Genomic DNA, 23,687 nt, shown 5'->3' on the forward strand with positions numbered 1-23,687 from the left:
TAAATTCGAATAGAAAAGTTTAGAATAGAATAGAAAAGAATAGCATAGAAAAACAATGAAACAGAATAGAAAATTATATATATATATATATATATATATATATATAACATCTTCCAAAATTCGAATTTCATATAGACCGAAATCAAGTTTGAATGTAAAAGATTAGAATAGAATAGAAAATAATAGAAAAGAATAGACTAGAAAAACAATAGAACAGAATAGAAGAAAATATAATATATATATTTTCTTCTATTCTGTTCTATTGTTTTTATAGTCTATACTTTTCTATTATTTTCTGTTCTAATCATTTCTATTCAAATTCATTCTATACGAAATTCAAACTTCAGAAGCCATGTTCCGAAATTCGAATTTCGTATAGAATAAATTTGAATTTGAATTGAAAATACTATTATAGAATATAAAATAATAGAAAAGAAAAGCATAAAAAAAAAATATATATATATATATATACATATTCTATTGCTTTATTATTTTATATTCTACCTTATTGTTTTTTTTAGAAAAACGTTTTCTATTTTTTTTTAATTTGATTATGTTTTCGAATTCGATTCGAATATGTTTTCGAATTCGATTCGAATATGTTTTCGAATTCGATTCGAATATGTTTTCGAATTCGATTCGAATATGTTTTCGAATTCGATTCGAATTCGTTCGTTTTTTTTTCGGATTCGTTTAAATTCTTTACTTTTGTCATTCGGAAATTCGGATGCATCCGAATTTCCGAATAATGAAAAATTCGTCCGAATTTCGATTCGGAACGAAACGAAATGCACATGCCTAGGAGAGTGTAATGCACAGGTCTGGAGACACAGAACAACAAAAAATACCTTCTTCCCTAAGTCAACTCCCCCCCACTACTACAGATTTCTTCCTACGGCACAGTTCTCCCCTAGCAGGTACAGCTCTCCTCTCTCTAGAGCTCTCATTTCCCCAATACAGTTCTGTCTTCCAGTACAGCTCCCTCCCAGTACAGCTGTCCTTCCCCCAATACAGCTCTGTCTTCCAGTACAACTCCCTCCCACTACCGTTCTCCTTCCCCCAATACAGCTCTGTCTTCCAGTACAACTCCCTCCCACTACCGTTCTCCTTCCCCCAATACAGCTCTGTCTTCCAGTACAACTCCCTCCCAGTACCGTTCTCCTTCCCCCAATACAGTTCTGTCTTCCAGTATAGCTCCCTCACCCCTCAGTACAGCTCTCACCCCCAGTACAACGCTTCCCCTCTAGTGCAGATCCCACCCCCGGTACAGTGCTCTCCCATGTAGAATGTTCCCAACACAGAAATTATTTTAAAAATCCAATAAACTTATAATAATTAATGAAGTAAATCACATTCCTCCTCCCTGCTAAACCAATTAAATACAGTACCATCAAGTATTCGTATTACCTGAATCATCTTGGTGTGCAGCCCCTGACCCATCTCTGTCCCACCATGGGTCAACAGAACCGACCCATCTATGTACACATGGACCAGAGCTCCAGCCTGTAGAACAGAAGACACAAGAGCATATGAAAGAGTCTCAAGAGGTACCTCAGTGACTTCAGCTACTTCTTAAACATGAAAGTATTAGGGTTTTGTTTGTTCATCAGTGTGGTCCTGGCATTGTTTTACTATTAGTTTATGATAAAGCAGGGCTGTTTTTTGGTGCTTCCTGGTGTAGGCCTTTGAGGTGATAGGCATTGTTTGGTTCATATGTGGCCATGGGAGGCATACTTTCTATACCATTCCCACATATGGAATTGGGGCCACTAGAGAGACCTTAGGAGCCTGGATCTCTTATCCTATACAGAGGTGATAAGGAGAAGGATACTGTGAGGAGGGACTGCCAGACCCTTATTGGAACCTGATCTTAAGGCTTTTTATATGTGGCGATGAGGTGAGAGTTCTGTGATCACTTAGGTGTTGGTGGAGACTTTTTGGACTTTATCAAAGAAGAACTGAGCACCGTTTAAAACTGAGCACTGTGACATATATCAGTTCATTGGACAGTATATATATATATATATATACATATATATATATATATATATATATATATATATATATATATAATGATAGGAATCACCATTGAGTGCTTATGGATTGTGTGAATATTTGTATTATTTCATTTCTGATCACATATTTTGATGTTTGAATTTTCACTGCATATATAGTCACTGAGGAATTGCGCAACACCATTTACATCCAATCTTTATTGAACAACTATGGCTTACACCAAATAAAAATTATACCCAGAACTGACATTGTTTTCAAATATTGACACCAAGTAACAACATTAATTGATTATTTAATTCAAACTGTTCTATGTTCTACAGTGCCTTGAAAAAGTATTCATAACCCTTGAAATTTTCCACATTTTGTCATGTTACAACCAAAAACATAAATGTATTTTATTGGGATTTTATATAATAGACCAACACAAAGTGGCACATAATTGTTAATTTTGAAAAAAAATGATAAATGGTTTTCAATTTTTTTTTACAAATAAATATCTAAAATATCTGGCGTGCATTTGTAATCAGCCCCCTTTACTCTGATACCCCTAACTAAAATATAGTGAAACCAATTGCCTTCAGAAGTCACCTAATTAGTAAATAGAGTCCACCTGTGTGTAATTTATTCTCAGTATAAATACAGCTGTTCTGTGAAGCCCTCAGAGGTTTGTTAGAGAACCTTAGTGAACAACAGCATCATGAAGGCCAAGGAAGACACCGGACAGGGATACAATTGTGGAGTAGTTTAAAGCAGGGTTAGGTTTTAAAAAAATATCCCAAGATTTGAACATCTCACGGAGCACTGTTCAATCCATCATCCGAACACTGAAAGAGTATGGCACAACTGCAAACCTTCAAAGACATGGCTGTCCACCTAAACTGACAGGCTGGGCAAGCAGAGCATTAATCAGAGAAGCAGCCAAGAGGCCCATAGTAACTGCAGAGATCTCCAACTCAGGTGGGAGAATCTGTCCACAGGACAACTATTAGTTGTGCACTCCACAAATCTGTCCTTTATGGAAGAGTGGCAAGAAGAAAACCATTGTAGAAAGAAAGCCATAAGAAGTCCCGTTTGCAGTTTGCAAGAAGCCATGTGAGGGAAACAGCAAACATGTGGAAGAAGGTGTTCTGGTCAGATGAGACCAATTAAAAGTTTTTTAGTTTAAAAGCAAAACCCTATGTGTGGGGGGAAAACTAACACTGCATCATACTGAACATACCATCATGCTGAGTGACAGGGAAGCTGGTCAGAGTTGATGGGAAAATGGATGGAGCCAAATACAGGGCAATCTAATGCCCTGTACACATGGTCGGACATTGATCGGACATTCCGACAACAAAATCCATGGATTTTTTCCGACGGATGATGGCTTGAACTTGTCTTGCATACACACGGTCACACAAAGTTGTCGGAAAATCCGATCGTTCTGAACGTTGTGATATAAAACACGTACATCGGGACTATAAACAGGGCAGTAGCCAATAGCCTTCGTTTCTTAATTTATTCTGAGCATGCATGGCACTTTGTGTGTCGGATTTGTGTACACACGATCGGAATTTCCGACAACGGATTTTGTTGTCGGAAAATTTTATAGCCTGCTCTCAAACTTTGTGTGTCGGAAATTCCTATGGAAAATGTGTAATGGAGCCTACACACGGTCGGAATTTCCGACAACATGGTCCTATTACACATTTTCCATCGGAAAATCCTATCGTGTGTACAGGGCATTAGACGAAAACCTGTTTTCAACAAGAGTTTGCAAAAGACTTGAGACTTTGAGCAGGACATTGACCCTAAACATACAGCCAGAGCTACAATGGAATGGTTTATATCAAAGCATATTCATGTCTTAGAATAGCCCAGTCAAAGTCCAGACCTAAATCCAATTGAGAATCTGTGGCAACACTTTAAAAATTGCTGTTCACAGACACACTTCATCCAATCTGACAGAGCTTCAGCTATTTTGAAAAGAAGATTAGGCAAAAAATCTCACTCTCTAGATGTGCAAAACTGGTAGATACATACCTCAAAAAATGTGCTGCTGTAATTGCAGCAAAAGGTGGGGCCGGAATACAAATGCATGCCACATTTTTCAGATATTTATTTGTAAAAAATGTTGAAAAATATTTATCATTTTCCTTCCACTTCACAATTATGTGACACTTTGTGTTGGTCTATCACATAAAATCCCAATAAAATACATTTACATTTTTGGTTGTAATATGACAAAATGTGGAAAATTTCAAGGGGTGTGAATACTTTTTCAAGGCACTGTATGTATGTGTTTTAACACGTATATCAGAAAATAAATGAAAAGGATATACAATCACTTTACACGAAATAGCATTGTTGTAGCAAGGAGGGGCTGGTTGAAAAGAGACAGCCTTCAGTTCTTGAACCCAAGGAGAGTGCTGTATGCTAACACCAACCTTTCTGCAAGCCTGAGTTAAAGCATCCCTCCTCCCGCATCCCGCGGTTCAATGCAGGCACCTTTGCTTCTTGTTAAGAGGCATCCCCATGGCACCAATTCCCAGTTGTTTGCAAAATTCCCCTTCTAAGCAGAAGCAACTCTTGTTTTCGCTAAAACAAACCTGGTTGAGGAGGACAAGGGTGAAACTGATGCCAAACTTGGTTGGGATGATAGCGATTCCCCTCTTCTTCCATCGATGTTGTCTGTGTGACAATACACAAACACATTTCAGATATATAAAGGTTTTTTGGCTATACAGTGACACAGGTAAAACCCAGACCCAGTTCTAATTAACTTACTGCAGCTCCGCTTAACAAAGCTTCTCACATGTGAGATGGGTGTTGGTGCCATTTCCTAGAACAAGCAATAAAAGTCCTGTTCTTGCCAAAGAACTTGGCTCACATTCACTGTTAAGGCACCACTGACACCACAGCCTTACAGCATGTGAAACTACAATCATGGGGCCACAGAGTGCTTTCAAGGAGCAAAGAGCTTTTGCAGGCTTCTAGCTGCCTCTCACACACAGGAGATTTACAGGAGAGATTTTATACACACTGAAACAATGGTGTAAAAAAACATCCTGACTCTTTTGATTTCACTCATAAGCCATATGATTAAGTGCTCCAGCATAAAATGTATCAAAGCATTCATACACTGTCATTGTGCATGAAAGCTGTTCAACCAATCTCCTGTGTGGACCCATAATGGAAAATTCTCTGTCATTTAATTTCTGCGAATGCACCAGAAATCAGATTTTATTATTATTATGGCATTGACACTTCACAAGCTTTGCAGCACACACCTTCCCTTAATCAGGAAAGCTTCATTAGACTGCTGGACATTTAGCTTGTGCCTGATAAACAGGTACTCTGTCTGCTCATACCCTGGATTCAGGTCTGTCTGATGTCTGGCTGTTCATTCCCTCAACTGCTCTTGCTAAATTTTTGGACAGCTTTATTATAATATATCTTATTATATCTGTGCTAATTCTGATCATCGCCCTGTTGTCTCTGTCTACTGTGAGTCATTGCTTTGTCTACCTGTGTGTTTAACCTGGATCCTGTTTAAGATCAGCTTGTCTGCTCCTGATCAGACTGCTGACTCTGCTACCATTTGCTCTAACCATCTGAGGGCTTATATGGCTCTAACATCTGTCCTGCTTGTTAGTCGGCTGTCATCATCGTGACAAAGTAGGTCCACCAAGCTCTGTGACAAAACTCCAGTTAGTAAAGTTGCTGCCACCTAGTCATGAATATATTATGGGTGCTGTTACCTGTTAAACTTTTCAATGGCCACTTTCCTCTCCTGGTACAAGCTGTTTCTCAGACACTCGTCCCAACATCGATGAATGTTGAATCCCTCCAGCTTCTGACTGAAATGCGTTAGGTCCCCCTCCTTGTACATGTTCAGCTTCCTGACCTGCTCATGGAAACAGCATGTGTCATGATAATGGAAATCTTGAGAATAGAGAACACAATTTCATTTTGACAATGGTAAAACACAAGTAGCTTTAGATAACAGTTTAAATAACCCACAACTCTTCTTTTGGAAACGTCCAGCCCTTAATATGACCATCTGACCAGCATAAAATAGCTTCATTCTACATACATGCTCTGGTGGCAATTTGCACACTTCGGCGATGTCACTCATCCATGCCTCCACCACCATCATTGCCTGAGGACCGCCGAAGCCTCGGAACGCAGTGTTTGATGGTAAGTTGGTTTTGCACAAATATCCAGTACCTCTGATGTTTGGAATTTTGTAAGCATTGTCCATGTGGAATAAACTTCTATCAAGAACCTAAAGAGGAAAAGTGAACCTGTCGTTAAAATTTACATTTCTGCAGAGCACATGGAAGCAGTACCATATCATATTATGAACAAAACTTTGCTTCATTCCTGCCATGTATAAAGAAAAGGCCCAAAAGCTAAGCAATTTGATGACATGGTCTCCGACTACCATGAGCATTGCAAACAAATCAAAACTTCAACTCAATGTGTGTTCTTTAAAAGACCCAACGCTTTAAGATTTCTATAGCGTTCAACCTAAAGCCAGAATAGCATGCAATCCATTTGCAACAACACGTGGTCAGCTCAACACTTCTATGGTTTATTCCAATTTAGGGAATACATGTCATTTTTAACTCAAAATACATTACAAATGGGCTTACTGCATGAGATAGGTCCACAGAGTTTCCAGCATTTAGATAGTAAGAAACTTCTAGGGCAGTTACTTGTCCACTTTTCTTGAATCCAACCTGGAATTGTGAGATGAAAGAAGATGTTGTTCATGTCAATGAATTCAGCTCCAAATTTTAAAGTGTCGCTGTCATGAGAGAAGCATTAGAGCTGCCATTGTTGGCCACTTTCTCTAATTGCTTGTTGCTTGGCTGGGCCTAACATCAATACACTGAGTCACAGAGTCAGAACAAGCATGTTATTGAGTGCGAAAAAGTGACAGATTTCCTTATCTCTATACTAATTCCAGGTCACTGATTAAACTTTTAAAGCCTATGAATAAATATGACAGCCAGTCAACTAACATTTTAAGAAGGAATGAAAAGTGATGGCAGCCTCCATAATTCTTTTATGATAGGTTTAATTTCAAGGGACAAATGATCAGCTGATGCTGCAGACTAGAATATGACTACATGGGTGGCAGAGCGTGCAGTTTATCCTGGAAACAGCTACCTACTCATAGCTGGTCCTCAGCCAGTATTTAAAGAATATATAAACCTAACATTACATATTCCCGTTTTTTCCATGGTAAACCTTTGTGTGTGGTATTCCTGCCGGTTCCTCTGCTTTTCTATTAAAACTGACCACATTAAGTAGGAGAACACATCATAGTCAGTTTTCTAGCTGTGCTGGGAACTCATCCTTCAACAATGATCACACTTGTCCTGCCTCCCCCCCCCCCCTACTGAGTAGTTCAGTATACTGCTGTTTCTCCCCCCCCCCAGCTCTTATGCAGCGAGGAACCTGAATGTGTGAACAGAGGAAATGTGATCACTCATAAAAAAAGGGAAACAAGGTATTTATAAAACTGAATGGGGTGTTTTACAAGGTGATCATTTGCAATCACTTTAGAATTGCACTATATTCTGAAAAAAAATCAGTGAACATTCTTTTCTTTGCCTGCCTTTGGTGTGTCTATGTGTTGCTCTGTGCCAAATAGACCTGTGCAATTCATTTTGTTACAAATCGAAATTCAGACAAAATTTTTATTATTCAGAGTTTCGGATGTATCTGAATTTATGAATCACAAAAATAATGAATTTTAATGAAATAAAAATTTATCTTTTTAATGAAATAAAAAGATAAATTATAACAAATAAAACAATAAATTATAACAAAAAGAATTACCTGAATTTAAAAAAGAATTTTAAATGGAAACATTTTATTGCAATAAACACATTTAGGTAAAAAGGTAAAATAATATGATGTTTTCTACTTAGGCTGCTGAATAGAATAGAATAGAATAGAATGGAATAGAATATAAAAGGATAGGATAGAAAATAATAGAATAACACAAAATAGAAAATAATAGAATAGAATAAAACAGAATAGAAAATAAAAGACTCGATTTGAAAATAATGAATATACGAAACTAATCCGATTATACAAAAGGAGTTCTGAAAACGAATCATTCTAATATAACGAATATGATGAAACCAAATTATTAATGTAACGAACGAAAACAAAGCAAAACAATTTTTTTCCATCATGCACATCTCTAGTAGCAGACCTTTTTCTTTCCCAAAAGATGGAGTGTAAACCTTCATGCACATGTGCATATTAAAATATTCCCATCTACTCTAGATCTTTCTTTCAGGAGTTGGCAGAAGAATCCAACACAAAAAAATGCTTGTTTGGTACGTAATTACATTACATGTTTATATGAGTTTACAGACGCATGGCATTTAGAAGCATATTAATTTATTTCTGTCATTTGAATGATATGTGCTGTATGCACATTTACACATGTTTATGCATGTCTGTGCACATATGTGACAGTAAGAGCCTCTCTGAATGTCAATTTGGGACATTTTTTTATGTCCCTGAATGCTGCTTCAAAATATAAACATAAAAACTACCAATTTTTTAATCCAGTCTGGTTTGGTCGAGTGATTTTGCAGCTCTGGCTCCCTTGTGTAAAGGGCTTCAGACATGGGCTGAGCTGGTATGGGACAGTTGGATGTTTTTTTCTTAGGTTCAGCAGGATTACACTTATTAGTAAAAAGATAACTTTTATGTGATGTATGTAAACCTAAATACTAAAGTTGCACTAAAAAAGAAAAGCTTTGGGACTTTACCTGAGACAATGACCTGATAAAGTCATGTGCCTCTATCCTTGTCTATAGGGTTTCCCCCCCCCCCTCCGTCTTCATCTGATGTGAGGTGGGCGGGTGCCCTTGCGCTACACATCGACGCTACTCCCATTGCGACGGACATGTGGCGTAACACCATGTGATGCCACAACGCCGGCATTCTTTACACATCTATGGGCAATATGAGAGGCTGGTTTTGGTGCCACTTTCCGGGCGGCTTAGCCATTCAGGTGATGGCGCCTCCCTCTCTTTCTGCACACTGCATGATGTTGGGAGTGTGCTGTGGCTGCACCCATATTCCCAGGTGGCCTTGTGCCTCTGTCTGGTTCTCCTTTTTATGGACACTATGCACTACTGTGGATCATGGATTTCATGTCCCATTAATATGTATTACTTTGTTTATTGATTCTGTCATTAGCTTTTTTTAATATTTTTTCTGTTTGGTTTATCCAGCTTTCTAGGTGGTTTATTCCTTCACCTATTACCTCACCATTCCACACATCTTACTTTCCTCTATTTGGGTTTTGTTTCACTAGGGTCACTACTAATATACCTGGACTTACCCTGCTCTAATTATGAGTAATGGGTTAAACTGTACACTATGGATTTATACATATCTAATATCTTTCACAGAAGCCCTTTAGAGACGGTTTTGACAATACCCCTGGCCATATGGGGATCACAATTTCATGGATACTTGTCCACTTTGGATGTTGTTTTGGTTTGGGGTGTGGTCGCAGATCACATCGCCACAGTTCCTGTAAATGATGCCCCCGGTGGGCTGCCAGTTCTCAGTACCACACCTTCAATACACAGCGGACTTGTAAGTAATAAAGGTGCCTCTCCCATCCCCATCTTTTGCATTTTTTCCTTTGACAGATGCCAGTTTATATGGAAATGTATGTATTGTATTTCAGATTTACACCACGTGCTTGCTCCTGAAGAGTGGAACAAAATCCACAAAACGCGTCAAGATAATTAGATATCTTGCTTAAATTCATTATGTGTTTAGAATATCCTATATGCAATCTTTCTTTATAATTATCGTGTGTTTACAGGATCTCATATGTAATTGTTACTATGTTACTACTTTATCTAATTATTATTGATGTGGATTAAAGAGTTTGGAGGTTACATATTCACAACCATCCGCAACTGTATTGTGTCATCATAAAATACGACTATGTGTATATACGGTATATGAATTTTAATGGGATATTAACCACTACTATTAATTACTGTTTTGTACCTTGTTACATACAGATTTACATGAATTAATAAATATGATAATTAACATTGACCATTGTATTATTTGGAGCTGCGTGCTTTATTTAAAGTCCCACTTCCTTCTCCTCCTTTTTTCTAAATACTATAGTTGTGTAAATAGCCCATTTTTTGTCTTGCAAATGCAGCCCGTGTAAGTTTTATAAATTCCCTTTGATCCTGCCAGTATTTCCTTTCTCTGAGGTCTTCTTTAATAGACTGACCACTAGCTCCCAAATTTAAAGGATGATGGTCACCATGTACTTTCATCCAATCAGCTGCAGCAGACCAGCTTCTGTCAAGCGGTCCTGCTGAAAAAACAGAATTCCATCAGCGCTTGCAGCCACTGGCTGCAGTGCTGATCTGTGTATTCTGACGAGTTGGAGGTGGGGGGGTCCCCACTGTCAGAATACAATAGCACAGTAGGGGAGTTGAAGTTGAACAAAAAAAAAACTGCGAGTATAGCCTGCTTAAGACAGGGAACCCACTGTAACTGCTACTTTTGCTAGACTACTTAGCTTATTACAGTTAGTGGAAAATAACGGATCCACTGAGAAACAAGTTACAGGAGAAACAAAAACTGCTGTATTAATGCTATTGGCAGTCTGCATCATGTATAAGGCCTCATGCACACTGAACGTTTTTAGCACTGCTGTTGGAGGCATCTGGCTTTATTTTTTCCACCACTAAACGTCCCTGCATGTTAGCCTATGTGTCCATGCACACAGAGGTGTTTACAGACAGGGGCGTTTAGAAGCAGTAAAAAATTCATGGCAGCACATCTAGGAGCAACAGTGTTTTGCCAAAAAGAAAAAGGTCTTGAGTAAACGCGCAGTAACGCTAGGCGCATTTAGTGCTTCAACGTTAATTCATTTCAATGGCTAGGATATAATATTATTCTGGCCAATTAAATAAATTAATGCAAATGTGCTTGATGCGCCTAAATATGTTTACAAATGTCAAGTGTTTTTTCTGCCAAAATGTTGCTTTCAGAAGGAAAGACAACTAGGAGAGATGGCCAAACACCTAGTGTGTATGAGGCCTTATTTAGCTTACAATTACACTTTAAAAATGTATTTCTAATTATTTACATTAAGCCAGGCTGTAAAATACAAAAGTACCTTGTAGCGTCCCAGATATGGATGTCTCCCGCCGGTGATAAGCATGTCCTCATCTCTATCCAGCATGCACCGGACCGGCCGACCGGTCCTACATCAACAAAGTGATTTGTTTAATCCAGCAGAACAGAACCCTGGAACTACGAAATCAATGACTATACTAAGTACTGTCTTTATGTCCCTTCACTCCCTAACTGTAATATTCTTTTACAATATTTCTGTGCTTTAACACAGTCGGGGCACAGGAGACGTGCTGCTGTTTCAAATTCTCTATTCAAAAGTTAACAAGAACATCATACAAAGGAATAACTGGAAATACATTAAGTTCCTTAAATACCAGTACATTAAAGCAGTTACAAATATATCACAAATCAACCCATTTGTTATAAAAAAAATATGTAAAAATTCTCAAATTTTACTTTGCCTATGCACATTAAGACACAATGTTGGTTCTACAATGAGGTAAATTATGCACTCTTGTACTGTGTAATATATTTATATATGCATGACTAATGTAAAGGGGGGAATTGTTACAGGGCCACTTATTTTAGCAGTGGCTATGGATTAAGTAGGATCTATCACATTTCTTTAGAGGTTAAACGAACACTTTGATACTGTTTGCTTGGTCTTAGGTCCGAAGATTCCTGTGGACCCCAGCCCACGCACAGACGTTGTGCCCTAATTTGGGCGTGACGTGTCTCAGCATTTAGGGAAATGGTGCCCTCCACATGAATCTCTCTTAGCATTCCATCTACCTATAATTGGATCTTCTAGAATTGCACACGGCCTGGGATACCACAGTAGAGCTGATTACTTGCTTTGAATCTCTTTGTAACACTTGCATTGGGTAAGTGAGTTTATTCTCACATATGAGGTATGGGGGACATATCATATCACATGTATATGCGATGCTAACCACTTTATGTTTTTTGCTTTTGTAATATTAAACAGATGATAAATCTCACTTGTCAAACCTTGACGAAGGACTTTTCGAAACGCGTCGGTTTAGTGAGACCTACTTCATCTCATGCTTAACTGTTCGTCTATTGTGACTATTCTTTGTCCCCCACATGCTGTCCTCGATGCATTTGTTTTTATGCATTTTTTATGTTTGATTTGACTATGTTACTTGGTGTATCTCTGTATTATGTTTTTGTATTGTGTAATAAAATATTTTTTTTATATACTATGAACCTTTCTCGGTAATGCCTTTAAAATCCCACCTCAGGGGAACCCATTGTTCGTTTTTCCATATTATGGGATGTGGCATACCTTATCTGTTCGCTACTTCGGGTCAGATCCCTTTTTGCTATTTCTTTAGAGGTTCATCATAACCTAAGGATGGATCTGTTAAAACTGTTTGAGCATAATTTAGATCTTACTTGTTGGCAGCCAGTGCTACTACTGTAGAGATCACAGAACTTCTGGACTCTTTTCCTCCGAATCCTCCTCCCATCCTTTTAACACGGACCACAATCCTATTAGATGGCACCCCCAGAGCATGGGCAGCAAATGCCTAAAAAAAAAAAAACCAAAAGGTTGAAAAAAGTTACCAGACTGAAGATACAGTTTTCCTGTTGATGGTTCTACCCCAGAAGTCTGTTCAATACTTCACTTGCCAGTAGGTGGCTTTGAAATAGTTATGCTGACCCTGAAAATTATACATCTCTACCCTCAAGACTGCAGCTTTAACCACTTCTGGGTTATGGGTATTTTCTATGTTACGGCCTTGGCAGCCTATAAAGTGAACCAAACCAAACAGGTTCCCTTTAAAGTAGGCCCTCCGGGATCTCATTCTATTCTTCTAATCACAGGGCTCACGTGAAGGGGGTGGTACTTAAATGGGCAATTGCCAAGCACCAGAGCTGTCTTGAGTGAGAAAAGGTGTGAATCACAGGAGCTAATAAACATGGAAGTACCAGGTATTTTCTTTTCACTCAAAAGGGAGAGCAAAAGAAAGGGCATTTTATGCAAAAAGGTTGCTTGCATTAAATGAACCAGTTGCTTTATTCAGCATTTGTAGAAAACACTTTTACTTTCATTACCATGAGGCCCTCACAAGCTTGAGCCTAGGGCAGCATGGCAAAAAGGCAAATCCTTGTCTGATCCATTCTGAGTAAATCCAGCAGCACTGGAGTGAACTGTAGTAAAAATGTGAAAGTCATATGACTTGCAATGAGCAGTTCCATCTTTACAGGGCACAATGGGTGACTGAAAAGCACGTAAAGATTACAGCCATTTCCTTTTTTACTACTGGGAAAACAGCTTCAAAAATAGCAAGTAATTATGAGAAATATTGCGGAGTTGCAACAATAAAGGTGGAAACCTTTGATCTCCTGCTGGCATGTTTGTGATGAAGGATGGGTACCTGTGTCTCAGTCGTATTCTGGGTAGAGGCAAAGAGCTCCATCTCTCCATCCTCGCCCTTAGGCACTGCAATGCAGCAGTTTGTTTCCAGGTAGAAGTGCTCCTGTCCTCCAATATGTATCTCCCCTGTGAAGAGGCCAATTGGAAAGCAATTATTTTAAAAGTGTACAAAAATAAACACACCCATGTGAAAAATGCACTAAAGAAAATAGTAAAATTCTGAGCATTTAAAGAAAATGTAAATCCTAACTGGATAACAATTACTTTGATAAAGCATGATAAACAATGAGAAGAGGCAGATCTTCAGCCACTTTTTGTCTACATGCACTTACTTAAGTGTCTGCTGAACATCGTTGCTCTGGACCAGCCTCCTGGTGAACCATACCTTCACAATATGTGTTTTCACAGCCACTTCTACTATATGGCCAAAGGTTTGAGGAGACCCCTTCAAATGAGTGTAGTCAGATTTGTGTGTTTGCAGTGATGTGTACTGTTAATGTTACAGCATACAAAGACATTTTAGACAACTATGTGCTTCCAAACTTGTGGTCACAGTTTGAGGAAGGCTCTTTTCTGTTCCAGCATCACTATACCCCTGTGCCCAAAGCTAGCTTCACAATGACATGGTTTGATGAGTTGGGTTTGGAGAAACGTAAGTGCCTTTCATAGAACCCTGACCTCAATCCTAATAAATCTCTTTGCTATGAATTGGAATGCCGATTGTGAGCCAGAGCTTTTACTCCAACATCAGTAACTGACCTCACAAATTCTGTTTTGGATAAATAGTCACAAATTCATACAGACACACCCTGGAAGAAAAGCCTTCCTAAAAGAGTGGAGCTTGGTATAGCCCCAAGGGGGAATGGGGGCAACTTCACCACCACATAAACATAAACACTCATGTTTACATGCAGAATATAGACACAGAAAAGCTTGCTCCTTGTCTCACCTTCAATGATGTGATCTGCCTCCTGAAAGCCTTTTTCAATATTCCCATTTTCCATCTTTTTGATAGGTGGATAAAAGAATTGTTTGTCTATAGCTTCCTGAAGTTAGATAGAAAAAAAGAGACTTAGGTTGTTCTTATGCTGCATACACACGATCGGAATTTCCAATGGGAAATGTTCGATGTGAGATTGTTGTCGGAAAGTCCGACCGTGTGTATGCTCCATGGAACATGTGCTGTTTTTCCACACACAAATGTTTGAGAGCAGGTTCTCAAATTTTCTGACAGCAAAGGAAAGTCCGATCGTGTGTACACAAGTCCGAAGCACAAAAGTCCACGCATGATGCTCGGAATCAAGCAGAAGGGGCCACACTGGCTATTGAACTTCCTTTTTATAGTCCCGTCGTACGTGTGGTACATTCTTGATGTTCGGAATTTCCGACAACATTTGTGTGACCGTGTGTATGCAAGACAAGTTTGAGCCAACATCCTTTGGAAAAAAATCCACGTTTTGTTGTCGGAAAATCCGATCATGTGTACAGGGCATTCGTTTCATAATTATTATAATTATTATACAGGATTTATATAGTGCCAACAGTTTGCGCACAGCTTTACAATGGCAGACAGTACAGTTACAATACACTTCAATAAAGGAGGAATCAGAGGGCCTGGCTCGTTAGAGCTTACAATCTAGAATAATGCAAAGAAACCATAAAACACATCAAAATGTGTATAATTATTTTTTTAAATAATTCACAAATCAATAGGGACTCAATAGCATTCAACAATAACTGCATACTTTTCTTGTGTTATTCAAGTTCATATTGTAATTCATAAGGCTCCATGTTGCAGAGTATACATGTAGGAATACTCTCCTTAGTAATAGACGAAGCCATCCTTAACCTCCCTGGCAGTATTATTATGTCAGATTTTTGATGCTCAAAGCATCAAAAATGGAAATTTGGTGTTTTATATTGTAGGCCTGTAATTCTTAGGAATAACTCACTTAAAGTGGTTGTAAACCCATTACAACCACTTTAACCTACTGGTAAGCCTAGATTAAGGCTTACCTGTAGGTGCAAGAGATATCTCCCAAACCTAAAAGGTTTAGGAAATATTTGCAGAATTAGCGGCACCGATGTCTACGGCGCATGCGCCGTAGACATTGGGCGCAGGCGCACTGAGCATGCCATTTCTAACGGCGATCATGCTGTTAGTGGCGGTACCAGCGCGCATGCGCGGGAGTGATGTCATTGCGGCTCCGGCCAGTCACAACACCGGAGCCGCGATACCCGGAAGTCACTACGGGATAGATGGCGGCGTCGGAGGAGGCGAACGAGGAAGGGTTCGATCTCAGGTAATTCATAATGAGCTAGTATGCTATGCATACTAGCTCATTATACCTTTGTCTTGCAGGGTGTATTTTTTTTTTTCCCAGAAGCTTTACTTCCTCTTTAAATCTGTCCAAACAAGAGTCTAGTAGACATCCTGGGTATGATAAAGCTTGAAACACGAAATCATAAATTATAATATAATAAATAACTATAAATAATTATAACAAATAATAATATAATAATAATAAAATGTATTCAATAATGTAATCAAAACAAAAACACTGAAGTTTGCTCAGTTGCAGAATTGTAGCTGTCATTACTTTCAATGTTTGATAACGAATTTCCCCACGAATCGCTATCGCTCAATTCTGCAAGTGATTTTAATATATTATCGGTGTTTTCTAGCTGGTCTAACACTGCTTTTGACGTAAAGGGACACTTTTTGGTTGCTATGGACATTCTCAAGTTTCCAGGCAGAAAGAACAGTGTATAAAACTACATTACCGCTAGGGAGGTTAAAAGGGTCGCATGTGGCTCAAATGGTTTCACCATTAGCATCTAGATTTTTTATTATATAAACTTTATGTTCAACAGTTTGTGGACACCTGAACAACACACCTACTGTTTGGCCAAAAGTATGTGGGCACCTCTCCAAATTTTTAAGTTTAGTTTTCCAGTGAAAAGTTTACTGGTAATGTTACAATGCGCATAGACATTTTAGACAACGGTGTGCTTCAAACCTCGAGGCTAGAATTTGGGAAAGATCCTTTTTTGTTCCATCATGACTGTGCCTTTGTGTACAAAGCCAGCTCCATAAAACACAGGTACAGTATATTGCCCCGTACACACGGTCGGATTTTCCGATGGAAAATGTGTGATAGGACCTTGTTGTCGGAAATTCCGACCGTGTGTAGGCTTCATCACACATTTTCCATTGGATTTTCCGACACACAAAGTTTGAGAGCAGGATATAAAATTTTCCGACAACAAAATCCGTTGTCATAAATTCCGATCGTGTGTACACAAATCCGACGGACAAAGTGCCACGCATGCTCAGAATAAATAAAGAGATGAAAGCTATTGGCCACTGCCCCGTTTATAGTCCCGACGTACGTGTTTTACGTCACCGCGTTTAGAACGATCGGATTTTCCGACAACTTTGTGTGACCGTGTGTATGCAAGACAAGTTTGAGCCAACATCCGTCGGAAAAAATCCTAGGATTTTATTGTCGGAATGTCCGAACAAAGTCCGACCGTGTGTACGGGGCATTAGAGTGTATAGTACAGAACTTGAGAGACCTGTACAGAGTCCCGACCTCCACCCTACTGAACACCTTTGGGATGAATTGGACTATCTCTTGTGATTCAGGTTTCCTCATCCAGCATCAGTACCTGACCTCTCAAATGCTCACATACACACTCCACAATTTTGTGGAAAGCCTTTCCAGAAGAGTGGAGGCTGTTATAGTCGCAAAGGAGGACCAAGTCCATTTGAAATCCCACGGTTTTGGAATGGAAATTCCAAAGAGGTGTGATGGCCAGGTGTTTACAAACTTCTTGTATATATATGTATGAATTTGACAATTTTTTGATATGAGATTTTTGAACATGACAAAGTCCTAAACAATAAATAACGGGAGAGAAAGTTTGGTCGGCGGGACTTTAATATTACAATATTATACCATATGGTTATGTTTCTTTATAGATCACCATTGCATTCGCCACATAAGAGTCGGTATACCCCAATGAAAAACGTCGGGCATGCATAGATACATGATGTCCAAACAGATGATTTTATGTCTATTATATCGTTTTACTTTAGATTTTTCAACACCGTCCAGCCCTTCCAGTGGCCCATGTTGTGCAGGACTTGATTTTACTCCATGATATGCCAAGTACTATGGCGTCAATATTTATATGTGGTTTTTAGCATGCCCTGCGGTTATGCGATTCTGTGTATGCTTTTTGTGTTATTCAGTATGCTGTACATGATTTTACAAGGTATAATTAAAATGTTCTTTTCCAAGACTACTCTTTGGTATACATCTCTCATGCAAATCACTAAAAACTCCCCCCTTTTTTGTTGGAACCCATAAAAGCAATACTGTGTTTTATATGCCACATGCTTACTCTATACAGTGATTGGCCTCATTTAAAGACCCGCTGACCAAACTTTCTCTCTTTTTATCCAATTTGGGATGGAGGCCAATTGCTTATGGTGCCTTGGACCACATCATTCTTTCTAAACAATAGACAACAAGCCCAAACAGGGCTGATGTGGACTAGCGCTGGCATTGATGAACAATGTACCAATAAAAATCGGAGAGAGATTCTAACCCTTCAGCACTCTATCCAAAAAGAAAAATGGTTTTAGCTAGAGATCAACCAAATGACCATGGTCCTATCGTTTATGTGTACCTCTACACTAAAAATGCCAATCTGCAGCTGTCAAAGGATGCTAAGTAGGCAATAAATTAAATTAATATGATGTTATAATAACTGGCTGGAAGATTGAGCCATGCCTCAGATACAAGTCTAGAAAAGGAAGGGACACATTTAATATACCTGGATAGTAATAATTGGCTCCAGTTCTTCGTAGGTCACCTTCACAGCTTTTGCTGCCTGTTGTGCGTGTTCCTGAGTGTCAGAGACTACCGCACCAATAACATGGCCAACGCAAGTCACCTTTTGGAGTGGAAGATGTAATTATTCCCAAATAATCATCCTTTTTCAATAGCTAGCACTTTATTATATAAAACATAAGAGTGTATATGGCCCAATTGCAATAAAATCTAAGATTCGTCTCAGTTTATCCCAAACTGATAGATACCAGTTAAAGTCTTCAATTAGTTTAAGGACTAAGATATTCATGTGCATGTAAATATTGGAGTCAATTCTCAACCTTCATTTCAACTCAAGAAGATATTTAGTTGAGTGATAAAACATCTTCAACATTACAAAATCCAGTTGGATCTGACCAGCAATATCAGAAAATAAGGAATGTATTAGTCTTTTCAATATTTTTTTAGACATGTGTGGCAAATAAATCAGCTTATAATAAATAATGTTATGAATGTGTATTGATGCCTTAAAAATCTTTGCCTCTGTTTTTAAATTGTATACGTACAGCGGGACAGCCATATTTGTTTCGTACACATTCAGGCTCTGCCTCCCGCTTGCAGTGCTACACAATGGTTGTACTTTACTACTCCATTTCACAATGCTAGTCTATGAACCAACTGACTCACTGAAAACAATGCAGTCCTTGTGTGGCAGATCTGTTGTTAAGAAGGGAGGCATTGCATTTGTTAGGATTTTGGCCTTCAGTACGTAATATAGCAATGGGCAGCATTATGACAACAGTTATACTAATGGTTTGGGTATGCCTGTTCTGAACATGTCTAATATTTCTTTAGATGTATGTGTTTGTTACAAAAGTACCTCAGTTGTATCTAAGAATTTGTATTTCTTGCTTATCTTTCACATGCTCACCTGTACTCTGTGTTTTTAATAAAGAAACTAAAGAAAAAAAAGAAGCAAGGCAGTGCTTGCAGATTAGGTGTTTGCTCTCTCTAGATCAGTGGTCTCCAAACTGTGGCCCTTTGCTTGCTTTTATCTGGCCCTTGGGGCACTATTCCAGCAAATGACACCAATGATAGGGCACCATTCCCCTTGCTGACACCATAAATAGAGAATTCATACCAATGATGGGGCACTGATGCCGGAGCCTTTTCTACTCTCACTGGTCACAGTCTGGCCTCCCCAATGTCTGAAGGACAGCAAACCAACCCCTTGCTTAGAAAGTTTGGAGACCCCTGCTCTAGATGCTATTCTACAAATCACTATACTCTATGTTAAAATGCACAATTTAGGCCTGAAGATTAGTTAAAACCCCCACACAATAAATATTTTCTGAAAGTAGGGACCCTAAAGAATAAATTAGTGTACATGTTTATAAAACACATATTATCAGTAAAAAATACACAATACAAGTTACACACACACAGAAACACAATATAATACCTATTTTTGGTATAATCTAAAAGGTGAGATTGTGCCAAGTAAATAGATACCAAACATGCCAAGACTTAAAGTGATTGTAAAGCTTTAAGATTTTTTTTTTCCTTAAAATAATAAACAGATTATACTTACCTGCTCTGTGCAGTGGTTTTGCACAGAGTGGCCCAGATCCTCCTCTTTCGGGTCCCACGCTGGCGCTCCTGGCTCCTGCCTCCTGTCGGGTGCCCCCACAGCAAGCAGCTTGCTATGCGGGCACCGGAGCCAAGCTGCTGCTCGATGTGTCCATTCACACATGGAGCTGTGGTTAAACCCCCCCTCTATCTCCTGATTGACTCACTGGCTGTGATTGACAGCAGCGGGAGTAATGCTTTAAAGGCATGTACAGGTCATCATTTTATAGTTAACTATGAAGAATGTTACAAGAATTATTGCTCTTGCCCCAACATGTGAGATGATATGTAACATGTTTATTGAATATGCTGTTTATGTGTTTATGTACATATGTACAGCTTTAAAAATGAGACCCCTAATGTCACTTTTGTGCTCCACTGGCTGCTGTGGCTGGGGAAAAAGATAATCAAGCATGATCTGTGCCTAATGTCAGTTGCGCAAAAAGGTTTAAAACAGAGCCCCTGGGTTTTTTTATATGCCTTTGATGTTCCAACAGTGGGATTTTACTGTCCAGCTGCATTTTTGGGTGCTGTCTCCCCTCTGCAACCTTTGTGTGTTCTACCTCCTCCTTTTTCCATAATATTAAATAAGCTTCCAGCAAAGATGCATGGCCATATTTTTATGCTGCCCTGGGCCCAACTGAGTATTGATGTTGGTTTATTCAAGCTCCGCCCCTTGTGTTTTGTGACTATTTTTGTTTAAAAATCTGCTAGATTGAACTATTGGAGGTAGCATGCTGTCTATATTCCTACATGTTTCCTTTACAGACCATAAGAGACTTCGTTATCTGCATTCCATTCCCTGTATACTGTAGTTTCTTGCTGAATTCAGCCACAAACAGAAATAGACAGGAGAAAAAAAAAAATTAAATTGTAACGTTTGAGGATTTGTGCTAACTCAACTCTGCTACTATAAGCACTGCCCCACGTGTGCCATTATTTTATATATAGCCCTTTATAGATGTTGGGAGCCCCTCATAATAGGCACAGCAAAAGTGCAGACTACACAACTTAGCACTGGGATCTCACCAGAAGTGCCCAAGAAATAGAAGAAACAGGGCTTAACTCTACCAAACACCAAAAAAAAAAAAAAGAAAAATATGGTTGTTTAGTTATTTTTCATAAGTTTTCGATGGATTGACACTTTACATTTGGGATAAAAATGTGTCTTAGAAAGGAAAGTGATTGTGTGATTAGGGCAAGGGGGTTGCCTATTTCACTTACCAAATCTTCTGCAAATATTGTCTCGTCATTTCTGAGCCCAGTAACATTACTTCCTGGAACATCTTTTGTAAAAAGAAAGCACACAAACCCGGCTATGAGTTGGGCTTCTGAGACATCAATTGAGCTGTATTTAAGTAAGCAAAAAAATTGTACCTGAATTAGTAAATGTCATTTTAATTGGTTTTCCCTGCAGCATGACAAAGACCGCGTGGAAAGACTGTAAACCCTAACTGCATGACATATCCCTTCTGTTTCATAAATAATTGACATTACATTTTTTTTACAAAACATTTGTGTTTACCATATTGCAATTCTTTCTTGCATGTTAGTGCTACTGAATGCCTGTGGCCTCTTTGCAACCACTTGTTTACATGCACTCCAATAATGAATGCATGGCAGTTCTCAAGGTGGGTTTCCTGGTGGTGATAACAATGGACCATGCCTGTATAATGTGTGTGCCATTTATATCAATAAGAGACCTGCTGTTGGCTAGAACAGGGTTCCCCAAAGTGCTCAATATTGACCCCAAGAGCCGGTGGGACTATCCAAGGGATTGATAAAATGGCTGGGGAGCAATAAATGTCTGTGGGTCAAAAAGTGATTAATAAATGATGGAAGGCCAAATAGGGGTCGAATAGACTTTTAAGAACTCTGTAGAGCACCAAACCAGTCCTTAGCTCTAAAGGTGAGGTGGCTAGGAGCTAGACAATGTTAACCATGGTTGTCTGGCCTTGAGTTGTCTCTTTTAGCTGTGTGTTATTACTGACCTCAATTATTAGCATGCTTTGCATTGTGTGTTTGAAACCTTCCATCCTCTCCCTTTCGAAAAGAGCTTGTTCAGCTATTCACATCCTATACTGAACATACCCCCACCATAAAACCTTTTGCAGAGTGAGTCTGTTGGAGAGACAGTAAATACACCTACCTCAATCTCTGTTGGATTTGGAGAGCTAGTGAGTACACCCACCTCATACTAATGCCCCATACACACGGTTGGACATTGATCGGACATTCCGACAACAAAATCCATGGATTTTTTCCGACGGATGTTGGCTCAAACTTGTTTTGCATACACACGGTCGCACAAAGTTGTCGGAATTTCCGATCGGCAAGAACGCGGTGACGTACACCACGTATGACGAGACTAGAAAAGGGCAGGTCTGAACCAAGCGCGGCACCCTTTGGGCTCCTTTTGCTAATCTCATGTTAGTAAAAGTTTGGTGAGAGAGACGATTTGCGCTTTTTTAGACTCATGGTTTTCAGATCGTTTTCTGCTGTTCAGTTTGTGCTCGTGGGTTTGTATCTGGTCTTCAGTGCGTGCAGTCAGTTCATATTGGAGTTTTCTGTGCGATCTTGTCCGCTCCTTGCTGGGTTTTTTTGTCCTTCATACATATTTGCCTTCACTTACCTCCCCAGCATGGTCTCCTGGGCCTATATTCACCTCATGTAGTCACTTAACAATGTATTTTATCAGCTCCATAGTAGTGCTTTACCCCAAACACCCCCTAAAATGTTTTAAAATATGATTTGTGCTTAAAATTCAGGCAGAGTGCCAGAGGCTTTTTTTGGGGTCCCCAAATCATTTGGAACCCCCCTCCCCCCAACTGCTAAGTCAGCTGATACCAATTCTCTATCTGCTGACTTTGCCAAACCCATACACACTATACCCATCTCTTTTGTCGTCAGATGTATGGATGAATTCCTAAAAGCATGTAGTGCAAGGGCTTGCCTGTATACTTTCAAATGGTACTGTTTAAAGTTTTGGTATACTATTATTATCTTGATAGGTAATAGCAGAATGTCCAAATGTGCCCAAATGTGTACAATGTGTATTTATATCTTTGTATTCTGACACTCCTTACCTGTCCAGTGGGCTGTCAATAGTGTAACTAAGGAGGGGCTGGCCAAAGTAACACACATTATTTAGGCATTCATCTCTGAATGAAGTGGAGAGGGTTACCTGTCCAAGAGCTCCCCCCCTATAATGTTAGAAATGGCCCATGGGGGGGGGGGGAATCTTATAACTTGGTCTTTAAAAACTCCCTCAAATAAATGTATTGTGATGTTGGCAGTGGTGTCGGCTACTTGTATGTGGACGTGGGGAAGAATGGCCGGATGTCGGATGGTGGAGTCATCGCCCAGACGGAGTTCTACAGGCGTCTCCAGAATGGCAGCTTGGACTTGCCACCTCCAGAAGACAATGCGGAAGGACTCCTATTCGTCTTCGTTGCAGATGAAGCATTTGCGCTGGGGGACCATCTTATGCGGCCATTCCCGATGAGGACCCTCACCCCGGACCAGAGGGTTTTTAATTACGGCTGGCCAGAGCCAGAAGAGTGGTGGAGAACACGTTTGGAATCATGGCCAGCCAGTTCCGACTATTTCTTACACCCATACACATGGCGGAGTACAAACTGAATCATATCATC

General features: G+C 39.3%; 1 protein-coding gene across 2 annotated transcripts in view; it reads right to left on the reverse strand.

The window, feature by feature from the left end:
- Positions 1-23,687, reverse strand: part of XDH (xanthine dehydrogenase) — a 195,238-nt gene that overhangs the window by 36,039 nt on the left and 135,512 nt on the right. For both annotated transcript variants that reach the window (XM_073628291.1, XM_073628292.1), the window contains exons 18-28: positions 21,259-21,382; positions 18,410-18,529; positions 14,514-14,610; positions 13,566-13,690; positions 12,580-12,713; positions 11,201-11,288; positions 6,657-6,743; positions 6,095-6,286; positions 5,760-5,905; positions 4,608-4,689; positions 1,408-1,503 (exon numbers count right to left, since the gene is read on the reverse strand). In XM_073628291.1, coding sequence (XP_073484392.1) covers positions 1,408-1,503; positions 4,608-4,689; positions 5,760-5,905; positions 6,095-6,286; positions 6,657-6,743; positions 11,201-11,288; positions 12,580-12,713; positions 13,566-13,690; positions 14,514-14,610; positions 18,410-18,529; positions 21,259-21,382 — 1,291 coding nt within the window. The remainder of the gene's footprint in view (positions 1-1,407; positions 1,504-4,607; positions 4,690-5,759; positions 5,906-6,094; positions 6,287-6,656; positions 6,744-11,200; positions 11,289-12,579; positions 12,714-13,565; positions 13,691-14,513; positions 14,611-18,409; positions 18,530-21,258; positions 21,383-23,687) is intronic.

This window comes from Aquarana catesbeiana, linkage group LG04 (assembly GCF_042186555.1).
Source record: "Aquarana catesbeiana isolate 2022-GZ linkage group LG04, ASM4218655v1, whole genome shotgun sequence".
Lineage (NCBI taxonomy): Eukaryota > Metazoa > Chordata > Amphibia > Anura > Ranidae > Aquarana > Aquarana catesbeiana.